We start from the raw sequence: 21,415 nt of genomic DNA, 5'->3' as shown, positions 1-21,415 counted from the left end.
TTTTTTGGCTACCAATTAGAAGGGCTTATCATGCACACAGCCCTGCGGGATCCCTTATTTATAATAAACTTAGTGTTAAGCAGTCAATGTTTTCCTTTAATTCAATCAAATCCTTGTGATACCATTAATGCCAGGCTGGTCTATTATGACAAAAATCAAAATCAGAGCAAAAGCAAAGAGCCCGATTAAACCACCTTAAGTTTTCCCCAAATTAATAATTTCATCCTTCTTTTAATTCATTAGTCTGGCTAGCCACTATTTACAAAGCAAATTCAGCCCTCTCTCTCTCTCTCTCTCTCTCTCTCTCTCTCTCTCTCTCTCTCTCTCTCTCTCTCTCTCTCTCTCTCTCTCTCTCGTCTCATCCCCCCCTCTCTCTCTCTCTCTCTCTCTCGTCTCATCCCTCTCTCTCTCTCACCGAGTCATCTTAACGTCCCCTCCATCTCTCTGTCTCACTACCATCGTTTTTCGACACCTATCGTTCTGATTGATTTTCAACCAGTGCCAATTTAAGTTGATAAAATTTAACAGTGCTAGGGATTCTAACTTTTTTTCTTTAATTTACATAGACATTCACACATTAGACACTAAAATATATATATATATATATATATATTTCAGTAAAAACTTAATTAGAGGTTTTTGTTTAGGGATTTGGGGATTAGGATTTAGAGTTTTATTAAGGTTTCGTTTTATATTGCTCCAACTTTGTGTCTCGACCGAACCGAAAGGCTCAGATAACCAAAACCTGTCGGTTTGGAACCTTACTGGTTCGGTTTTGGTTCCGGGTTACCAACCTCCATCTGTACGTGTGATTGGTTGCATTAGCTTTTTTTTTTTTTTTTTTTCCCCATTAATTTGTGCAATATGTGAAAGAGATTGTATGTTTTGATGCAAATTAAGGTTTTGGCATGATTGTAGATACGTATCAGGCATGTCTTTTGCTCCAAAGTGGTTAGTGCCAGATGATCCCACACTTCCAAAACCTTGGAAGGGTATGATTTGTGGTATCACTGGGAGCTTATACTACTGGAATACTGAAACCAACATTGTCCAGCATAAAAGGCCGGCCTCCTCTCCTCCGTTGTTGCTACCCAACCCTCCAAGAAGTGAGGAGGTATCTCTTAGCACCTCCGTTGCTGGTGCTCTCTCGCTTATAATTCTTGAAGACATAATAGTATGTTGTGATGTTGTGATGTGAATACTTTATGACTTAAATTTTTTCATTTTAATTGCATAGGATGACGACGATTCTTTTGAAGACACTGAGGACTATCCTGAACCGATCACGAGATTTGAAGACACTGGTCTCCCTCGAGTGATATTGCAACAAGTTACAATATTTGCCAAGATTTGTTCTTTTTCCTAAGATAAAATACCAATTATGAGATCCATGCCATTCCATAGTATTATCGTTATTTGGTTTTACTACTTTTGAACTCCTAAGTCCTCACCTCTCGCACGCTGCACGGCTATAGGCACACTTACACGTACGTGCAGCAACTATTCTGATTTTTGGAGGCTGTAAGATGAACTGTTGGAGCCTTTCTTAGAAGGGTGGTTTGGCCCTTCATCCAAATCACACCTGATGTGACTGAGATTTCTTGCTTAATGGCTCGACCTCTTATGTCTCTATGCCCTCAAGTTGCTTCTGTTAGAAACCATAAACCCATGGGCTTGTTTTTTTTATTTTATATTTTATATTGGTTAAGAGGGAAGGCCAAAGGGGATGGGAGATTCAAACTCTGGTCTCGGGTGCAAGGGTAAATGTTTTCAACTACTAGAGTCACAAGCCCCCACAAAAAAAATAATTATGATATCTGGTTGTAGTCAGTCTTCTTCATGGAACATCCCAAACATTTTGTTGATCATTTAAAAACGTATGTTCTTGTTTCAGATATATAGTGCTGGCATCTCATCTCCCACAGAAATTCAGGCACACACATGGCCAAATGCTCTCCAAGGAAGGGATATTGTGGTGGTTGCTAAAACTGATCCGGTGAATCCGTTGGACTATTTGATACCTGCCTTCATTCTTCTTACAAATTGCCAAAATAATTCTCAAAAAGGACACGAAAGTTTTGGTTTTCGCTCCAACATGCACACATGCAACACAAATACAAGCTGAGGTTTTGAAATTTGGGAAAGCTTTTAGGGTATCCTGCACGGTGGGTGCCATTGCTGACTTTCTTTATACAAAGGGTTCTCATTGCTGTCATTTTTTTTTTTTAAATTCGTTTTCACTCTAAAAATTGTATTCACTGTGATTGAATTCGATGATCAGTGCTTGTCCGGTGGAGGTTCAAAGGATCTTCAGCTAAAAGAATTGGACCATGGGGCAGATATAGTTGTGGCAACTCCTGGTCCACTCAACGAAATATTGGAAATGAAGAAAATTTATTTGGGGCAAGTTTCACTCCTTGTACTTGATGAGGCAGATCAAATGCTTGACAAGGGTTTTGAACCTCAAATCCGTAAAATCATGAATGAAATACCCCCAAGTAGGCAAACTCTTATATACACAGCAACATATATTGACCTTGGAAGTAAGAAAAATAACAAGTGATCTTCTTGTTAATCCTGTCCTGGTGAATAACGGCTGTGTTGATGCACGTGCTTCAAACAAGTTCAAAACACAGGTGATTTTTTAATCAATATCTAGTGTCTTCAAAAGTGCAAAAGGAAAATGGTGGTATATGTAACTTAGAAGAGTTTCTAAGTTACAATTCCATAACCTCAAGTGAGTTATGTTTTATGATTCGAAACTTTGAAAGTTATCTTTATATTTTTGTACATATTTCACGATAATGAGCAAAAAAAATAAGTAAAGCTTGCGTTACAGTCCTGCATGTGGGTAATTTGTCTAATATTGTTGAAATTTGGAACAAATCCTGAGTAGCCTGAAAACTAGCTATAGCCTGTTTTGGGTCACAGACTCACAGGTCAGTTTCTTGAATGGTGCTGCCTTGTCAATTGTATTCTACTACATGCATAGGTCATGGAGGGTATGCTAGGAATTAATGATTCAGTGTAGAAAAATTATTCTTGTCTCTGAGAGTCCTGTAGTGAAACTTTAAACAGTTGAGATGAAGTTAATGAGAATGACTATGATGAGTGAATTTGGTCTATTAATGTACTGCAATGGCTGTAAAACATCAATGTAACTAAAATTGTCATACTGTTTATTGTTTTATATAATTGGAGTTGATCAGTTGCATTACTATACATCCTTTATGTTTAAAATGCGTAGGGTTTTTAAAAGTATGCATATGATAGAAATTACACTATCAGTTCTTCTCATTTGTCTGTAAATTATGAATGCCCTTTTTTATTGCTACACTTAACAATAAGATAATTTGTTTATATATATGTAGCATTTTGAAGTTGTCTTGCAAAAGGATAAGAATACTCGCTTAAAGCAGATCATAACATCCCAGCACAAAGGTGCTAAGGTCCTCATTTTTTGTTCCACAACGAGCTCGTGTGTAAGGTTAGCTGCAGGATATTTTGGGGCGGCTGTAATTCATGGGGGCATGGCTCCAGATGAGACATATTTGGTTCTAAATCTGTTCCAGAGTGGAGAGTCCCCAATTCTATTTACTAGTGATGATGTTGCATTCATGCTTGACATCAAAGATATAAGGTTAGCTCATGTCTTTGCACTTTTTTTCCCCCCAATTTTACATGTGCGACCTTAGAATTTAGTTCCTCTGGGACCTTAGCATTGTTTAAAAGACATTGTTCTTATCCTTTTGAGTTTCCCATGTTACAGGGTGGTGATTAACTATGATTTTCCTACTGGGGTTGAGGACTATGTTCACCGAATTGTAAGAACTTGGAGGGCTGGGGCAACTGGGGTGTCATACTCCTTTTTCTCTGAGAAGGATTTGAAATATGGAGCTGATTTGATAAATGTTCTGAAGCTAGCTAACCAGCAGGTGCCCCCAGAGCTGCAAAAAATTGCTTTGTCTGGCGGGCCTAGTTTTGTTAAAGATGAGGGTGGGCTGAGGAAGTATTATTGTAGTAACAATTGGGATTGTGGTGGTTTTGCTGGCATGAGGCATATTGATAACTTTGGTGGTCGTGGTGGCATAAGGAATGGTAACTTTGGTGGTTGTGGTCGTGGTGACATGAAACTTGTTGAAGAATGGGTTGTCCCATTGAGAAGTGTTGAAGATATTCATGAGGTGAAATTTCCGTCAAACAGTTTATTTTGTCTTCTGATTGTCAGCAAATTAGATATAAATTGACGTATTGGAATTGCTATATATCAGATATTTAAGAACTTCTGCCTTGGAAATTTGAGAAGCAGTCCTTGGTCAGAACTTGGTGTGCTTCAACCAGAGACAAAGAAACTGCTGGGGAGAATTAACTTGAAGGGTTTCCTTACCATCAACAACCAACCAACATTAAATGGTAAGTAATAAGTGTGTGTGTGCGCGCCGCGCGTGTGAGCAAGGCTTCATTAGAGTTTATTTGATTTTTATCATTGAGAGTTTAACATGAATTCTTATCAAGAAATAGTTTAACATGAGTCACTGAAGTCACTTGATGATGACAAGAGTGTAGGTGTCAATGGAAGTAACCATAAACTGACTTGAACTTGATGATGTACAATTTAAAACTGATGGAAAAATTTTCCATTAATTTGCGGAAGATCAAATGAAGTTAAAATTGTAACATTTTTCAGTTCAGAAAGGTGATGATAGTAATACCAGAGTGGGATTAATTTCAAGTATTTTTAGAAATCTGTTTGAGCTTCAATTAAGCATCTGTTTGCGGCTTCCATCATACCTTTGTATTTATTTCTGTGAAATTGGCCTTATGCTCTGCGAAATTATCCTTTTATTTTTTGGTAAAAGTTTTGTATGTGAAAATGTTAAAGGTCGAGGTTGAGATAGAAGCTCTTTATTTACTCATTGAATAAGAGAACATCTTGCTTCATGTCTCCCTCCTCATACCAAATCTAAAATCTTTGCATATTTATCTAGACTGTAACAATATCTGATTTGTTTTCAGGGTGTGGTGCTGGGCCTGGAGAATATGTTTATCAGAAAGCCCATGTAGAGTTTTTCTGTTCCAAGAAGAAGTTGGATGCTCTTGTTGAAAAATGCAAGACTCTTCCATCTCTAACCTACATTGCCATGAAGAGAAAAGGGAGTTGGATATCTAATAAACGTGGAGAAGTTGCGAATGTGGTAGCATGGGGAGTCTCTCCATCTAAGGGGATGCTCGAACACACTATCATCGATCGTGACAGTTTTATTGTTTGGAAGGATGAGGCATTTAAAATCTGGTCAAGTGGATGGGCCTGCTTATACCCTGAGGGCGACTCATTTAGGAAATTGCTTCAAGAGGTTTGCTTTCTTCATTCTAGATTCTTCTTACCTGTTTACATAATTGTGGTTTGATTCTTCAAATGCATGCTTATCACACAGCCCTGCGGACGCCTTCTTACTCATTTTTTGGCTACCATTTAGTTTTGTTATGTTGACACCCTCTTATTCTCATGACTTGTGTAGGTGCAGAACAGCTACTTCTTTGTCAGTTTGGTAGATCATGACTACATCTGTAATGATCTTTTAGCTGTTTTTGCGGATTTCTGAATGAGTGGTTTTGTTGGCTCTTTCGTTTCTTAAAGCCACACAAGCCTTTAAACTAGTGCTTTCCTTAAAAGCGGATGGAAATGTTTAAATGCTACAAATGTATTTATTTATATTTATTTATTTACGTATGCTTGTATGTGTTTTCACTTTTCAGTTTTTTGTACATGATTGTGTTTGATGCTTGGCCTTGATTTAACATTTTTGATAGCCTAATTAGTAAGCATTGCATGGGCTGGGAACGTTGCTTTCAAACATTTATGGTCCAAGACAGATAAATTGCTTATAAGACAAATTAGCTGTGTTTTTTGACCGTTTTGAGTAGGTGTGAATTGGGTGCCAAACCATTTGCTAGAAATTTACAGGCTAATACTAAATTACTTCCCTAGAATTTCCTATACATACATTGGGGTCGTCTTGCTCCTCACTTTTTTAATTAGAATGAAAAATTTGCATTACCAGCATCACCATCTATGAAGCACGGATACGGCAATACGATACGACACGACACGACATGACAATACATTAAATCTCTAAAAACTAGGATACGATACGTCATGAATATGGCAATTAAAAATATATATTAATATATGATAATAAAACATCCAAACTCTGAAAAATTAAAAAACATAAGTTTCAATCCATTTCAATATTCCTAATGTTTTCCCCTGTAAATAAAGCAGCCTCCAATGATGTAATTAGTATTCTTTTTGGAAGGAGTTTGGAGATATAAAATAGTAGGGGTTAAGGATAGGCTATTCTCTATCACTTGTTCTAATGATACTGTAGCTTGTAAGATTTTGAATGGAGGACCTTGGTCAGTGAAAGGATATTGTGTCAGCATTGTTAGAATGGCCAGATCACTTGGCAATTGGGGATTTGTGTTTTTCAGAAGTACCATATTGGATTGAAATTACCAATTTTCCAAGAGGATTAATGACAAAGACTGTGGCTCTCAAGTTTGGTGAAAGGATCAGATCAGTTTTGGAAGTTGAGGACCCTAGGACTTTTCCTAGAGGTTTGTTGAGGCTTAGGATTTTAGACTTTTAGTAGATGTTACTAAGCCCTTAATTAGTGAGCTATGGATTCCAGATGGTATTCATGGGGATTCTAAGATTAAAATCAAATATGAGCGGCTGTCTAATTTCTAATTTCTGTTATAATTGTGGAAAATTGGGTCATTGCCACCTTGAGTGTGAAGAAGAAATCAATTTAGACGACTTTGGCAATTTGAGGTTTAGTGAAAAACTTCGAACTACCACTGCTCCAAACCTTAATTAATTTTCTGTTTAAGAAGAACTCTGAAGCATGGATACGCCATTTTGGTCCCGTATCCCGTGTCGGATACGTATCGGATACGGATACGCATCAGATACGGACCGATACGCCTTGGATACGTATCCAAGTCAACGGATACGTATTTGACTCGTTGGATACGTGTATCCTCTGCTCTCGACACGGGTATCCGACCTGTGACCTGCGACCTGCGCCAATAGAAACCCACGACCTGCGCCGCACCCGATTCACCGCCGACCTGCGCCGCACCCGATTCAGCTATTGGTAAGCGCAGAAGCCAGAAACCCACTTCATCTCCTTCAGCGGCTTCAGCCACTTCATCTACTGGTAAATTAACAGTGTAAACCCATGCTTCACCGACGCGTGCTTCATCTCCTTCATCTCCTTCAGCCACTTCATCTACTGGTAAATTAACAGTGTAAACCCATGCTTCATCTCCTTCAGCGACTTCAGCCACTTCATCTACTGGCGTTGATGGGTCTTCTTCTTCCTCTTATTCCTCCTCCTGCCATGGCTGCACTTTTGCGCTTTTGCTCCCACACAAACTCAAAGGCTATGATCAGTCGGAGCTTTGGATGCAGAAATTGATCTTAGAACCAACCTTCTCGACTTGCTGCGTGGACGGCCCTGATGCGACTTGATCCTTTCCAAGATGTAGAAACGTACAAGCTAAGTGGCCAAAAAAAAAAAAAAGAAACGTACAAGCTACTGTCACTTCAGAAAACCAACACAGAGCTAAACAAGAATTTCCATTGGACACGATAACCCAAGGCCCAATAGTGGTCTGATCTTGCCAACTAGAACTGGTACAGCCCAATATTAAAGAGGCTTGAACCGGCCCATTCAAGTTGCGAACAGTCCATGGCTTGAATTTTTATATTATTTAAAGTATGTTTTAAATTATTCATATTTTTATTATTATATATTAATATATATTTTTATTTGCCGTATCCATGACGTATCGTATCCTAGTTTTTATAAATTTGCCGTATCGCCGTGTCGTGTCGTATCGTATCGCCGTATCCGTATCCGTATCGGTGCTTCATAGAAGAAGAAAGAGGAGAAGAAGGAGTTGTCCTGCTAGCCATTCCCTTGGGTGTGCCCTTGTACACTGTTCTTTACTCATCAAGAAGACCCATTAATGCTCATGATGTGGAACAAAAAATTAAGGAACCTCTGATTGCTGATCCACATTGAAGAAATCAGAGAAGTCAAACACAGGCAGTGAGGTGGAAGATGGTGAAATGAAGAGAAGACCATTGATTGGGGAAGATCATAATGTTGTTGAAATGGTGAAAACGTTTGAGTTTTGGGTACTGTTTGTGTCGTTTCTTTGTGGTGCGCAGCACTGCAATGTGTGCGATGAACAACGTGGGGAAGATGGGGCTGGCACTTGGCGACTCTGATGTCTCTATTTTCATCTCACTTATTAGCATTTGGGGGTTTTTTGGGCGTATTGTCTCTGGCCTGGCCTTAGAATACTACATTGGGTATGTTCCTTTTGATTTTTAATCCAACTATTTCAAGTAAAAATAACTAATTCAGTCTTGGATTCGAATGCCAACATTTGAGTTTATGAGCTGATACGTGTAATTTGTGGGTCATGTAATTCTTATCCTCTTCTAGCGAATGAAAAGCTGATCTTGAAAGTCTTGAGACAAATTATTAAAATGAGATGGTAGTTGGTACATGTTCATAGATGTAAGTGTCAGTTTAATATACATTATTGGGTCATTTCCTAATAGCTTAAATTTTTGGGACACATTAGTTGCCTAACATGGTATCATGTTCAAATCCTCTATCCCTAATTGTATGTCAGTGTATGTAATTATTAGTAATTCGATCAGGTGATGAAATTTTAGAGGCTCGAGATGGTTTTCCTTGTTTCAATTCCTAACCAAAAAAACAACTGTGGTTCCAAATGTTGCTAACCATAATTGAAGTGTTTGCAGGAAACATGCAACCCCTAGGCCATTTTGGAATGCAGCTTCAGAGTTCTAAATGGCATTTGGATACATAGCATGGCTTTCGGCTTTTCTGGATCACTCTACATATATTTTGTATGTGTTGGACGGTTGGACCAGGCCAAAAAAAAATGATTGTATGTGTTGGGTGGTGATGGGCTTAGTTGTGTGGTGGGCTTAGCTTTGGCGCCATCCGGGGGTCTATAAATATATAAGGAACGTCCTGAATCGATATAGAATGTCACAAACCCTGGAGTTACTTGAACCTCGTTTTTCTTTTGAGATTGTTGCTGGGTTTCGATTTGCATTGAAGGATTTGAGGTTCGTTTTCTGTTCTTCGTTTGGTATCAGAGCCCTTTCCATGGACACCGATCGCACGCCTCCAATGGAGCTCCGATTTCAGTCGCTTCAGGAATTACGCCAAGAAATTGTGCAGGAATTGCGCACAGAAATTGTGCAGGAGTTGCGCAAAGAAATTAGGCAGGAGTTGCGCAAAGAAATTATGCAGGAGTTGCCCCAGTTATTAGGGAAGATAATAGAAGAAGAGAAGAAAAAAGAGATTGATAGGCATTGCATAATGGACAAGAGAAGAGACAGTTCTACTAATTCATCTCAACATTCTGAGCCTCATATGGACCAGAAAAGTGTCAAGAGAGTGTGTCGCGACAGAATTTATTCATCTCAAGATTCTGAATCTTCTTCTCCATATAAAGATTCCGAGTCTTCTTCAAAATATCGAGCACGAATACCTAATCTGGTACATGTTATCACACAACTTTAGCCTTGTTGCTTTTAATTTCGTGTTGAATTGGGTACATCATTGTTTATATTTATCCAAATTTGATAAGTGTTAAATAGTTAAACCTTCTAATAATGTTCTGTCGAGGAAACTTTATATGCATGACTTAAGTCTTAACTTTCTCAACAGTTCAATTCGATACATGCACGTCGCGTGAAACATGCTGAAGGATGGGTTGTCCCATTGAGAAGTTTTGAAGATATTCAGGAGGTGAAATTTCTGTCTTGCTGTTTATTTTGTCTTCTGCATTGTCAGAAAATTAAATATAAATTGACTATTGGAATTGCTGTATTCAGAAATTTGTGAAATTCTGCCTTGGAGAATTGAGAAGCAGTCCTTGGTCAGAAAAGTCTCTCTTTCAGCCCAATTCGAAGAACATGAGAGAACAGCTGCAGAGAATCAACAAAAAGGGTTTCCTTACCTTTAGCAGCCAAGCAGCAGTAAATGGGGAAATGTCTGATTCTCCATGTGTTGGTAAGTAATAAGTGTGTGTTGTGTGTGTGTGTGAGCAAGGGTTTATGAGAGTTTATTTGAGTTTTAACATTTAGTGTTTAACATGAATTCATATTAATAAAAAGTTTAACATGAATCACTGAAGTCACTTAATGTTTACAGCGTGTGGGTCTTGATGGAACCATAAACTGACTTGATCTTGATTGTGTACAATTTAAAATTGATATGTTTTCATTTTCCATTTTGAAAGATCAAATGAAGTTTGTATTGTATTACGCTTTTCATAACTTCAAATTGTATTACTTATCTCATAACTGTAGCACAACATTGAGTTCTTAAAGGTGATGATAGACCCCATATTGTTGTTTAACCTTTACTAGTAGTACTGGAGTGGGATTTCATGTCTTTTTAGAAATCCGTTTGAGCTTCAATTAAGCATATGTTTGTGGCTTGCATCATACCTTTGTATTTATTTCTGTGAAAGAGAAACTGACCTTATGCTCTGCCAAAATATCTTCTTATTTCTTTGGTAAAGAGTTTACTATGTGAAAATGTTAAAGGTCAAGAGATCGAGATGGAAGCTCTTTATTTAGTTAATGACTAAGAGAACATCTTGCTTAAGAGTACTTCCCTTCCTGTCTCCCTCCTCATACCAATTCTAGAAACTTTGCAATTTATCTTGACTTTAACATCTGATTTGTTTTCAGGATGGGGTGAGCCTGGAGGATATATTTATCAGAAAGGCTTTGTAAAATTTTTCTGTTCCAAGCAGAAGTTGGATGCTTTTTTGGACAAATGCAACGCTTTTCCATTTCTAGCCTACATTGCCATGAACAGGAAAGGGGCGCGTTTATCTTGTAATGGTATGGATAAAACAGAGTCGAGGATAGAGTGTATATCTAATATGGGTAAAACAGAGGTGAATGTGTTAAAGTGGGGAGTCTTCCCAGAAAAGAATATAGTCCAACGGAAGTTCCTGAGACTTGACACTAGTCATTTTGATATGATAGACTCATTTCATATCTGGTCAATGGGATGGGCCAACTTGTTCCCTGAGGGTGACCCATCTAGGAAACTGCTGGAAGAGGTTTGCTTTCTTCATTCTAGTCTCTTGCCTGTTTACATAATAATTATATATGGTTTGATTCTTCAAATGCATGCTTATCAGTTATCATGCACATACCCTGCCAACACCGTTTTACTCATTTTTGGCTAGCATTTAGTTTTGTTATGTTGACACAATCTTGTTCTCATTACTTGACATCTGCAGGTGCAGGAGAACTACTTCTTGGTCTGCTTGGTAGATGATGACTACATCCATGGTGATCTCTTTGCCATTTTGGATCAAGTTCTGACCTGAGTGGTTTTGTAGAAGCTTCAAACCTCACCTGATAGCAATACACTTAATTTTGTCCTCCAATATGCCTCCTTCAATCCAAGTGTATTTTGCACACCAAATTCTTTATGTTCATGGTGTATTATGTTCTTCATTTGGGTGTGGTTTGTTGTGATTTGTGTTTGTGGTTGTTTGGTCTTGAGGTATATGTATGTTTGAACCATGAAACCTTCTTTGCCATGTGTGGTCTTATGTTTTTGTATCTGAAGAAGAAACATCTTGTAATGCTAATTTATTTCTAGAAAAAGTAGTATTTCTCTTTTCTGTTTACACAGGTATACTAAATATGTACGATAAATATGCATCTAGGTATATACTAGATATGTATTGTACATGTTGGTATGCTAAATGCGTGTAGCCTTGTATCTAAGATACACGGTATATTAAATAGGTATGATAGGCTGGTATGTATTGTGCACATAAAAAAGAAAGATAAATAGGTACACTAGAGAGCACAATGAAGAGGTACCCTAAACAAGAAACTTATGTTGCCATTTATTTACATATATTGTGATGCTTATGTTGAGAGGTATGGGAGGAAAATAAGAGCCAAAGGATGATTACCCCCTATTGCATTGCATTGATCACAAAAATGTGAGCTTGAACCCAAATGGATTCTTTAGGCAATTATAGGACACCATCATACTTTGCTTTGTTCGTTTCATTTTTCTAAAATAAAAGACTCAGAGGGGCTTCTCAAGCTTATGAGTCTGCAGATTTGATAGGGGAAAACCCGATCCCAAGTAGTTTATGAGTCTAAAAACAACCAAGAAGGCATCTTGACTTGCGGGGGAAGATTGAGCTTCCATACTTTCTTGACTAACTGAGTTCTAGGATGAGGATTTTTTTTACTCTTGTAACCATGTGGAAGATTTAATAGTGAAATATCCCATTAGCAGATGTTCCCCAAACAAATTCATCTTCAGACGGAACAGTAAATCTCTGGCAAATGGTTTGGCACCCAATTCACACTAACTCGAAACAGTAAAAAAAACACAGCTAATTTGTCTTATAAGCAAATTATCTGTCAGGGACCATAATGTTTGAAAACAACGTTTCCAGCCAATGCAATGCTTACTAATTAAGTGTAGGTAAATGCAAGAAGAGCTAGCTAGATAATCCCAAAAGATACACCAATTAAGTAGGCTATCAAAAATTTTAAATCAAGGTCAAGCATCAAACACACTCATGTACACACATACAAGCATTCGTAAATATCAAATACATTTGTAGCATTTAAACATTTCCATCCGCTTTTAAGGAAAGCACTGGTTTAAAGGCTTGTGAAGGAAAGCACTGGTTTAAAGGCTTGTGTGGCTTTAAGAAACGGAAGAGCCAACAAAACCACTCATTCGGAAATCAGCAAAAACAGCAAAAAGATCATTATGGATGTAGTCATGATCTACCAAACTGACAAAGAAGTAGCTGTTCTGCACCTGCAGAAGTTACGAGAACAAGATAGTGTCAACATAACAAAACCAAATGCTAGCCAAAAAATGAGTAAAAAGGTATCCGCAGGGCTGTGTGATACGCATGCATTTGAAGAATCAAACCATAATTATGTAAACAGGCAAGAAGAGACTAAAATGAAGAAAGCCAACCTCTTCAAGCAATTTCCTAGATGAGTCGCCCTCAGGGTATAAGCAGGCCCACCCTCTTGACCAGATTTCAAATGCCTCATCCTTCCAAACAGTAAAACTGTCATGATCCAAGACAGTCTGTTTGATTATCCTCATAGATGGGAAGACTCCCCATGTTACCACATCCACAACTTCTCGGCGTTTATTAGATATCCAACTCCCTGTTCTGTTCATGGCAATGTAGGCTAGGGATGGAAGAGCCTTGCATTTGTCAACAAGAGCATCCAACTTCTCCTTGGAACAGAAAAACTCTACATGGGCTTTCTGATAAACATATCCTCCAGGCCCAGCACAACATCCTGAAAACAAATCAGATATTGTTACAGTCTAGATAAATATGCAAAGTTTCTAGATTTGTTATGAGCAAGATGTTCTCTTAGTCATTGACTAAAGAAAGAGCTTCCATCTCAATCTCTTGACCTTTAATATTTTCACATAGAAAACTTTTACCAAACAAATAAGAGGATATTTTGCAGAGCAAAGGTCAGTTTCACAGAAAAAAATACAAAAGTATGATGGAAGCCACAAACGGATGCTTAATTGAAGCTCAAACGGATTTCTAAAAAGACATGAAATCCCACTATGTACTACTAGTAGAAGTTAAACCACAATATGGGATCTATCACCTTTCTGAGCTGAAAAATGTTACAATTTTAACTTCATTTGATCTTTCCGCTAATGGAGAATGAAAACATATCAGTTTTAAATTGTACATCATCAAGTTCAAGTCAGTTTATGGTTACTTCCACTGAGACCTACACTCTTGTAATCATTAAGTGACTTCATTGATTCATGTTAAACTCTTTCTTGACAAGAATTCATGTTAAACTCTCAATGATAAATATCAAATAAACTCTCATGAAGCCTTGCTCACATGCGGGCACACACACACACACACACACACTTTATTACTTACCATTTACTGCTGGTTGGTTGTTGATGGTAAGGAAACCCATCAAGTTAATTCTCCACAGCAGTTTCTTCATCTCTGGTTGAAGCACACCAAGTTCTGACCAAGGACTGCTTCTCAAATTTCCAATGCAGAAGTTCGTAAATATCTGATATATAGAAATTCCAATACGTCAATTTATATCTAATTTGTTGACAATGCAGTAGACAAAATAAACTGTGAGACGGAAATTTCACCTCATGAATATCTTCAACACTAGTCAATGGGACAACCCATTCTTCAACAAGTTTCATGTCGTCACGACCACGACCACCAAAGTTACCAATATCCCTCATGCCAGCATGGCCACCAGAATCCCAATGGTCACTAGAATCAAAAAAACTCATCCGATTCCTATCTTTAACAAAAAGAGGCCCACCACAACGAGCAATTTTTCGCATCTCTGGGGGCACCTGCTGGTTGGCTAGCTTCAGAACATTTATCAAATCAGCTCCATATTTCAAATCCTGCTCAGTGAAAAAGGTGTACGACACCCCAGTTGCCCCAGCCCTCCAAATTCTTACAATGCGGTAAACATAGTCCTCAAACCCTGTAGGGAAATCATAGTTAATCACTACCCTGTAACATGAGAAACTCAAAAGAATAAGTACAATGTCTTTTAAACGATGTTGAGGTCCCAAAGGAACTAAATTCTAGGAACACACATGTCAGATTGGGAGGCAAAAAAAGTGCGAAGACATGAGCTAACCTTATATCTTTGATTTCAAGCCTGCAAGCAAAATCATCAGTGGCAACTAATATTGGGGACTCTCCACTCCGGAACTGATTTAGAGCCAAATCTCTCTCACCTTGAGACTTGCCGCCATGAATTGCAGCAGCCCCAAAATTGCATGCAAGCTTATCACACAAACTGTTTGTTGAACAAAAAACAATGACCTTAGCTCCTTTTTTCTGGGATGTGATGATCTGCTTTAAACGAGTCTCCTTATCCCTTTGTAAGACAACTTCAAAATGCTACAGATTTATACAAATTATCTTATTGTTAAGTGCAGCAATAAAAAAATGGGGTTCACACTTTACAGACAAATGAGAAGAACAGATACTGTAATTTCTATCATATGTATACTTTTGAAAACCCTATGCATCAAATACGCAACAAAAGAAGATCCAGCAACCAACATATAGGATGTATAGTACTGCAACTGATCAACTCCAATTATATAAAACAACAAACAATATGAAAATATTAGTTATATTCAAGGAATTAAATTTCGTTTTTTTAGAGTGTCGAAATCGAAACACATGTTTAATTATATTTCGGGAAAATTTCGGCGAAATTTTCAAAATTTCGCCGAAATTTATAGAAATTTACCGAAATTATCATATTTTCTATTTTCTCCAACTTCAGAAATTCACCAAAAATAGCTCGAGACTCCAAATAATTCACCGAAAAATTCTACGAACTCGTATTGATGAGTACTAATTTCCTATAACCTCAAAATAGTCAAATTGCTTTCAAAAAAATTATGAAAAATCATACTCTTATAATTTAATTCTGAAAAAAATAATAATCGTCAAATTCTTGAATTTTCATTTTCTAAAATTCATTTCCACACAACTAAGCTCTAGAACCACAACAAAAAGTCTAAGTTAGTTAAAATAAATTTAAAGAAATTTCTAATTCTTTTAAACTTAAAACAAATTTGAAAATTTTAAGTAATAAAATTACCATAAACCAAAACTTGGGTTGTTACACTTAGTGAAGACAAAGCTTGGCTAAGTAAGAGACACGGAAAAAAAAAAGAAGGAAAGATGAAAAAAAAAAAAAAAAAAAAGACTGAAGAGAGAGGCACGAGGAAAAAAATTAAGGAAAGAAAAAAAATGAGGGGGGGTTTGGGGCCTTTGGGCAATGGGAAAGAAGAAAAAAAGGTTTGAGATTTCTTTTAGTTATTTTAAACCTTAAACTTTAATACATTTCTACATAAAAAAATAATTAAAAGTATCCTAAAGGGCTTAAAACCTAATATCCTAAAAAATATAGAGTATATAGGGTTTAATGTACAGATTATAGAGTATAAAGAGTATTAGGGTATATAGAATATATAGAGTATTAGATTATACAGTATAAATAATATACTAATTTTGTTTATTCATTATACTAATTTTATTTAATAGTATTTGCTCCAGCGTGCATTATATTCACCTTATATCACATGAAACCTACTATATAATTTGATTTCTTCAATGTTTTTTATCAATTTAGTAAATAATATGTTAAATAAACATATGGTAAAGTTTCATTCAAAATTTCCGTATTTTGATAGCAATTTCCGTCATTTCCATCTAATTTCTGTCGAAATTTTCATCGAAATTTCCTCGAAACTCGAAATTTTATTCCTTGGTTATATTGATGTTTTACAGCCATCGCAGTACATTAATAGACCAAATTCACTCATCATACTCATTCTCATTAACTTCATCTCCACTGTTTAAAGTTTCACTATAAGACTCTTAAGAGATAAGAATAATTTTGCAACACTGAATCACTCCTAGCATGCCCTCCATGACCTATGAATGTAGTAGAATACCATTGACAAAGCAGCACCATTTAGGAAATTGAACAGTGACCCAAAAAAGGCTATAGCTAGTTTTCAGGCTACTTAGGATTTGTTCCAAATGTCAACCATATCAGACAAATTACCCACATGCAGGACTGTAACGCAAGCTTTACTATTTTTATCATTATCATGAAATATGTACAAAAATATAAAGATTACACAGCTTTCAAAGTTTCAAATCATAAAACATAAATTCACTTGAGTGTATGGAATTGTAACTCTTCTAAGTTACATATACCACCATTTTCCTTTTTGCACTTTTGAAGACACCAGAAAAGATGTAATGATTAAAAAATCACCTGTGTTTTGAACTTGTTTGAAGCACGTGCATCAACACAGCCGTTATTCACCAGGACAGGATTAACAAGAAGATCACTTGTTATTTTTCTTACTTCCAAGTTCAATGTTGCTGTGTATATAAGAGTTTGCCTACTTGGGGGTATTTCATTCATGATTTTACGGATTTGAGGTTCAAAACCCTTGTCAAGCATTTGATCTGCCTCATCAAGTACAAGGAGTGAAACTTGCCCCAAATAAATTTTCTTCATTTCCAATATTTCGTTGAGTCGACCAGGAGTTGCCACAACTACATCTGCCCCATGGTCTAATTCTTTTAGCTGAAGATCCTTTGAAGCTCCGCCAGACAAGCACTGATCATCGAATTCAATCACAGTGAATACAATTTTTAGAGCAAAATCGAATTAAAAATAAAAATAAAAATTGGGATCAACAATGAGAACCCTTTGTATAAAGAAAGTCAGCAATGAGCACCCACCGTGCAGGATACCCTCAAAGCTTTCCCAAATTTTGAAACCTCAGCTTGAATTTGTGTTGCATGTGTGCATGTTGGAGCCAAAACCAAAACTTTCGTGTCCTTTTGAGAATTATTTTGGCAATATGTAAGAAGAATGAAGGCAGGCATCAAATACCCCAACGAATTCCCCAGATCAGTTTTGGAAATCACCACAATATCCCTTCCTTGGAGAGCAATTGGCCACGTTTGTGCCTGAATTGGTGTGGGAGATGAGATGGCAGCACTATATATCTGAATCAAGAACATACGTTTAAATGATCAAAAAAATGTCGGGGATGCTCCATGAAGAAGATTGACTACAACCAAATATCATAATATATATATATATATATTTGTTTTTTTTTTTTGTGTGGGCTTGTAGCTCTAGTGGTTGAGAACATTTACCATTAAACCCAAGGCCAGAGTTCGAATCCCCCCTCCCCCCTTGGCCTTCCCTTGTAACCAATAAAAAAAAATCTCATGGGTATATGGTTTCTAACATAAGCAACTTAAGGTAACAAAAGAGGGAATAGAGACATACGAGGTCGAGCCATTAAGCAAGAAATCCCAGTCACAACAGGTGTGACTTGGATGAAGGGCCTGTTGAGAGTAATGTGGAGCAATGTCTCACATCGGAAAACTAGAGATTAGCATATGTGCTTATAAGTGTTGGGCCTCTCCACCCATTGCCAATTGGTTTTGGGTTGGATGCTCTAATTCTATCATGGTATCAGAGCTTGGTTATTCGCGTGTAAGGCCCAACAACCACACGTGCTCTCACGTCACCCAATACAATTTGTTCACGTGTAAGGCTCAAAATTTCGCCACACGTGCGGGGGCGTGTTGAGAGTAATGTGGAGCAATGTCCCACATCGAAAAACTAGAGCTTAGCATATGTGCTTATAAGTGTTGGGCCTCTCCACCCATTGCCAATTGGTTTTGGGTTGGATACTCTAATTCTATCAGGGCCAACCACCCTTCTAGAAGATGCACAAGAAACGCTCCAACAGTGCATCTTGCAGCTTCCAAAAATCAGAATAGTTGCTGCACGTGTAAGTGTGACAATAGCAGTACAGCGTGCAACATATGCTCCTCCCCCGGAGCAGATATCGCACCTGCGACAAGTGAGGACTTAGGAGTTCAAAAGTAGTAAAACCAAATAAAGATAATACAAAAATAGAATGGCGTGGATCTCATAATTGGTATTTTATCTTACGAAAGAAAAAATCCTGAAAAATGTAACCTGTCGCAATATCACTCGAGGAAAATTAGTGTCTTCAAATGTCAAGAACGGTGCAGGAACGTAGACACCCTATGCAATTAAGATGAAAAAATTCAAGTCATAAAGTATCCACATCATTTAAACATGGTATACATTTTGTCTTCAAGAATTATAAACGATAGAGCATCAGCACTGCTGACTATCATGCTGTACACATCTCTCAAACTCAGGACAAGTGTCCCCAAGTCACAATGCAGAACAGTTATTTGGCTTGGTGGATCATGTAATCATGCCCATTTTGAAGCATTTATAGCAAGTTAATAAAATATAACAGAAATCATTATAAGTCAAAATTGAAATTAAATAGAATCAGCATACATTAGAAGGAAAAAGAACTTGACATACTGGATCAATCGGAGGCAAGGAAGTCGGCCTTTCATACTGGGTAATGTCAGTTTCAGTATTCCAGTAGTAAAACCTACCAGTGCGACCACAAATCATACGCTTCCAAGGTTTTGGAAGTGTGGGATCATCTGAGGCAAACCACTCTGGAGCAGCAGAAGCCATGCCTGATAAGTATCTACAATCATACCAAAACAGGGAGGATTTAAAACTTGGGTGGGTTGACCTGTGAGAGTGACAAAGCAGTCACAAATATATATATATATATATTTTTTTTTTCAAAATTTAAGCTCAGAATTCCAAAGGAAATTGAACCTGATTAATAAAAAAAATTTATAAATTAACAACAAAAAAGAATAATTAGTCTGATATTTACAATATGAAACTAGAAAAAAATTAAAATCCTAAATTTTAAAGAGAAAGGGAGGAAATGAAGTTGAAAAAATATTAAGCAAGTAGAGCCTAGATTGCTTACCTGGGTCTTCAGCGATGTAGGCTCTTTGGGTCTGGAGAAATACTGGGGCTCTATATGGGCAGGGGAAAAAAGAAAGTCTGTTCTGAAAAACAATGGAATTTCATACTAGGGTTTGGGATATATCAGCTGCACCGATGGCGATGAACCATCTGTCTAATTGACTGTAGACGGGCTTTGTGATCTATGGGCCTGCTTGAAGCAGGTAGATTGGGTGAATTGAGGGGAGGGGAGGGGCTGTATTCAAGAGTTATTTACACTAATACGGTTTCTTAGTTTTTCACGTACTTCTCCTACGATTTAAAAATGATTTTTTTCATATTTAATATCTGAATTTGACCATTGTCTTAATGTGATACCTAAACTTTTATTTGTCTCAATTGAGTACTTAAATTTTTATTTTGTGTCTAATAGGTACCAAAATGAATTTCTGTTAAAATTATCAACAAAAGTTAGGGGCAATATAGTCACTTCAAAAAATTTATTTTTTAATTTTAATTTTTAATTTTTTTTGTTTGTTGTGTGTTTTTTTTTAATAATTTTAAATATATAAAGAAAATAATTAAAATATACTTTGACTATATTGCCCCTAATTTTTATTGACAATTTTAACAAAAATTCATTTTGGTACCTATTAGACACAAAATAAAAGTTTAGGTACTCAATTGAGACAAATAAAAGTTTATGTACCACATTAAAACAAGGGTCAAAGTTTAGGTACTAAATATGAAATAAACCCTTTAAAAATTATACATACACCTTTTAAGATTTTAAAATTTTAAAATTATTACATATAACTCCTATAGTGAGACGAAAAATAATAAAAAAGTATGTAAGAAGACATGCTAAGTGGGTGCAATAACATAATAAGGTCAAATCTCAACATAAATTTTTTTTTTGTTTATTTATTGTTTTCTCATATAGGAGTTATGTGTAATAGTTTTGAAATCTCAGAGGTGTATATGTAATTTTTAAAACTCTATGGGTGTATGTGAAAGAACAATAAACTTTATGGTGTGTAAGTGTAAATAACTCTTGTATTCAATTAGGATTTTAAGGATGTCCTCAATCCGGATTTTAATGAATTTTTTTAAGGGTATCCAATGATATCAAATATATAAAAGTTTTTTTAAGGGTGTTTCACAGACCAGTCTAATTTTTTCTCCTCTCTTAGATTAATACTTTAATATTTTTTTATTTTTGACTGAAGTCCAAAAATATTGTCCAGATGTTTTTAATTTAAAAAATGTATAATATTATCTTAAAATTAATGATATTTAAATTTTAATATTATCCTTGTATTATCATAGTTTTATATTATCTTAATATTATAATATTATAATATCCTAATATTATCATATTATCTTAAAACTAATTGTGGAATTTAAATTATATAAATTTAATAAAAATGAATATGCCCACAAAATAGAAATAACCAAATAAGAAAAAATAATTTTTTATGGGTACATTTCCATTGTACCAATCGATTGAAAATGCTACAGATTTATACAAATTATCTTATTGTTAAGTGCAGCAATAAAAAAATGGGGTTCACACTTTACAACAAATGAGAATAACAGATAGTGTAATTTCTATCATATATATAATATATGCACACTTTTGAAAACCCTATGCATCAAATACGCAACAAAAGAAGATCCAGCAACAAACATATAGGATGTATAGTACTGCAACTGATCAACTCCAATTATATAAAACAACAAACAATATGAAAATATTAGTTATATTGATGTTTTACAGCCATCGCAGTACATTAATAGACCAAATCCACTCATCATAGTCATTCTCATTAACTTCATCTCCACTGTTTAAAGTTTCACTATAAGACT

The 21,415-nt window shown here is 36.3% G+C and overlaps 2 protein-coding genes and 1 pseudogene across 2 annotated transcripts; 2 read left to right on the top strand and 1 right to left on the bottom strand.

Annotated features, from left to right (window-relative positions):
• The first annotated feature begins 931 nt into the window (after window positions 1-931).
• LOC147284813 (ATP-dependent RNA helicase-like protein DB10) lies at window positions 932-5,603 on the top strand (annotated as a pseudogene).
• Window positions 5,604-9,098: 3,495 nt separating this feature from the next.
• LOC147284812 (methylenetetrahydrofolate reductase (NADH) 2-like) lies at window positions 9,099-11,713 on the top strand. Its single transcript, XM_086245731.1, has 5 exons — window positions 9,099-9,617; window positions 9,789-9,869; window positions 9,956-10,133; window positions 10,820-11,199; window positions 11,383-11,713. Exons 1-5 carry the CDS (start codon window positions 9,099-9,101, stop codon window positions 11,470-11,472), a joined length of 1,248 nt encoding a protein of 415 aa, XP_086101857.1. The 3' UTR covers window positions 11,473-11,713.
• Window positions 11,714-12,684: 971 nt separating this feature from the next.
• Window positions 12,685-19,694, bottom strand: LOC147284811 (ATP-dependent RNA helicase-like protein DB10). Its single transcript, XM_086244476.1, has 10 exons — window positions 19,569-19,694; window positions 19,097-19,271; window positions 18,713-18,781; window positions 17,452-17,721; window positions 16,976-17,326; window positions 14,807-15,072; window positions 14,295-14,676; window positions 14,065-14,206; window positions 13,110-13,447; window positions 12,685-12,944 (listed from the first exon to the last, which is right to left on the bottom strand). The coding sequence occupies exons 2-10, from the start codon at window positions 19,256-19,258 to the stop codon at window positions 12,828-12,830; spliced, it is 2,097 nt and encodes a 698-aa protein (XP_086100602.1). The 5' UTR covers window positions 19,259-19,271; window positions 19,569-19,694; the 3' UTR covers window positions 12,685-12,827.
• Between the last annotated feature and the right edge of the window lie 1,721 nt (window positions 19,695-21,415).

Source organism: Dryas octopetala, chromosome 5 (genome assembly GCF_963921425.1).
Source record: "Dryas octopetala chromosome 5, drDryOcto1.1, whole genome shotgun sequence".
In the NCBI taxonomy this organism is placed as follows: domain Eukaryota; kingdom Viridiplantae; phylum Streptophyta; class Magnoliopsida; order Rosales; family Rosaceae; genus Dryas; species Dryas octopetala.
Note: the sequence above shows the minus strand (reverse complement) of the source record. Positions and strands in the feature narration are given on the sequence as shown.

Excerpts from the sequence above, each read along its gene's own strand:
- LOC147284811 (XM_086244476.1), bottom strand. The coding sequence starts at position 19,258 with ATGGCTTCTGCTGCTCCAGAGTGGTTTGCCTCAGATGATCCCACACTT. Across the intron at positions 18,782-19,096 it reads CCTTGCCTCCGATTGATCCA|GGTGTCTACGTTCCTGCACC; the intron begins GTATGTCAAGTT and ends TTAATTGCATAG. Across the intron at positions 17,327-17,451 it reads CTTTGAGGGTATCCTGCACG|TGCTTGTCTGGCGGAGCTTC; the intron begins GTGGGTGCTCAT and ends TTCGATGATCAG.
- LOC147284812 (XM_086245731.1), top strand. The coding sequence starts at position 9,099 with ATGTCACAAACCCTGGAGTTACTTGAACCTCGTTTTTCTTTTGAGATT. Across the intron at positions 9,618-9,788 it reads GAGCACGAATACCTAATCTG|TTCAATTCGATACATGCACG; the intron begins GTACATGTTATC and ends CTTTCTCAACAG. Across the intron at positions 9,870-9,955 it reads GTTTTGAAGATATTCAGGAG|AAATTTGTGAAATTCTGCCT; the intron begins GTGAAATTTCTG and ends TGCTGTATTCAG.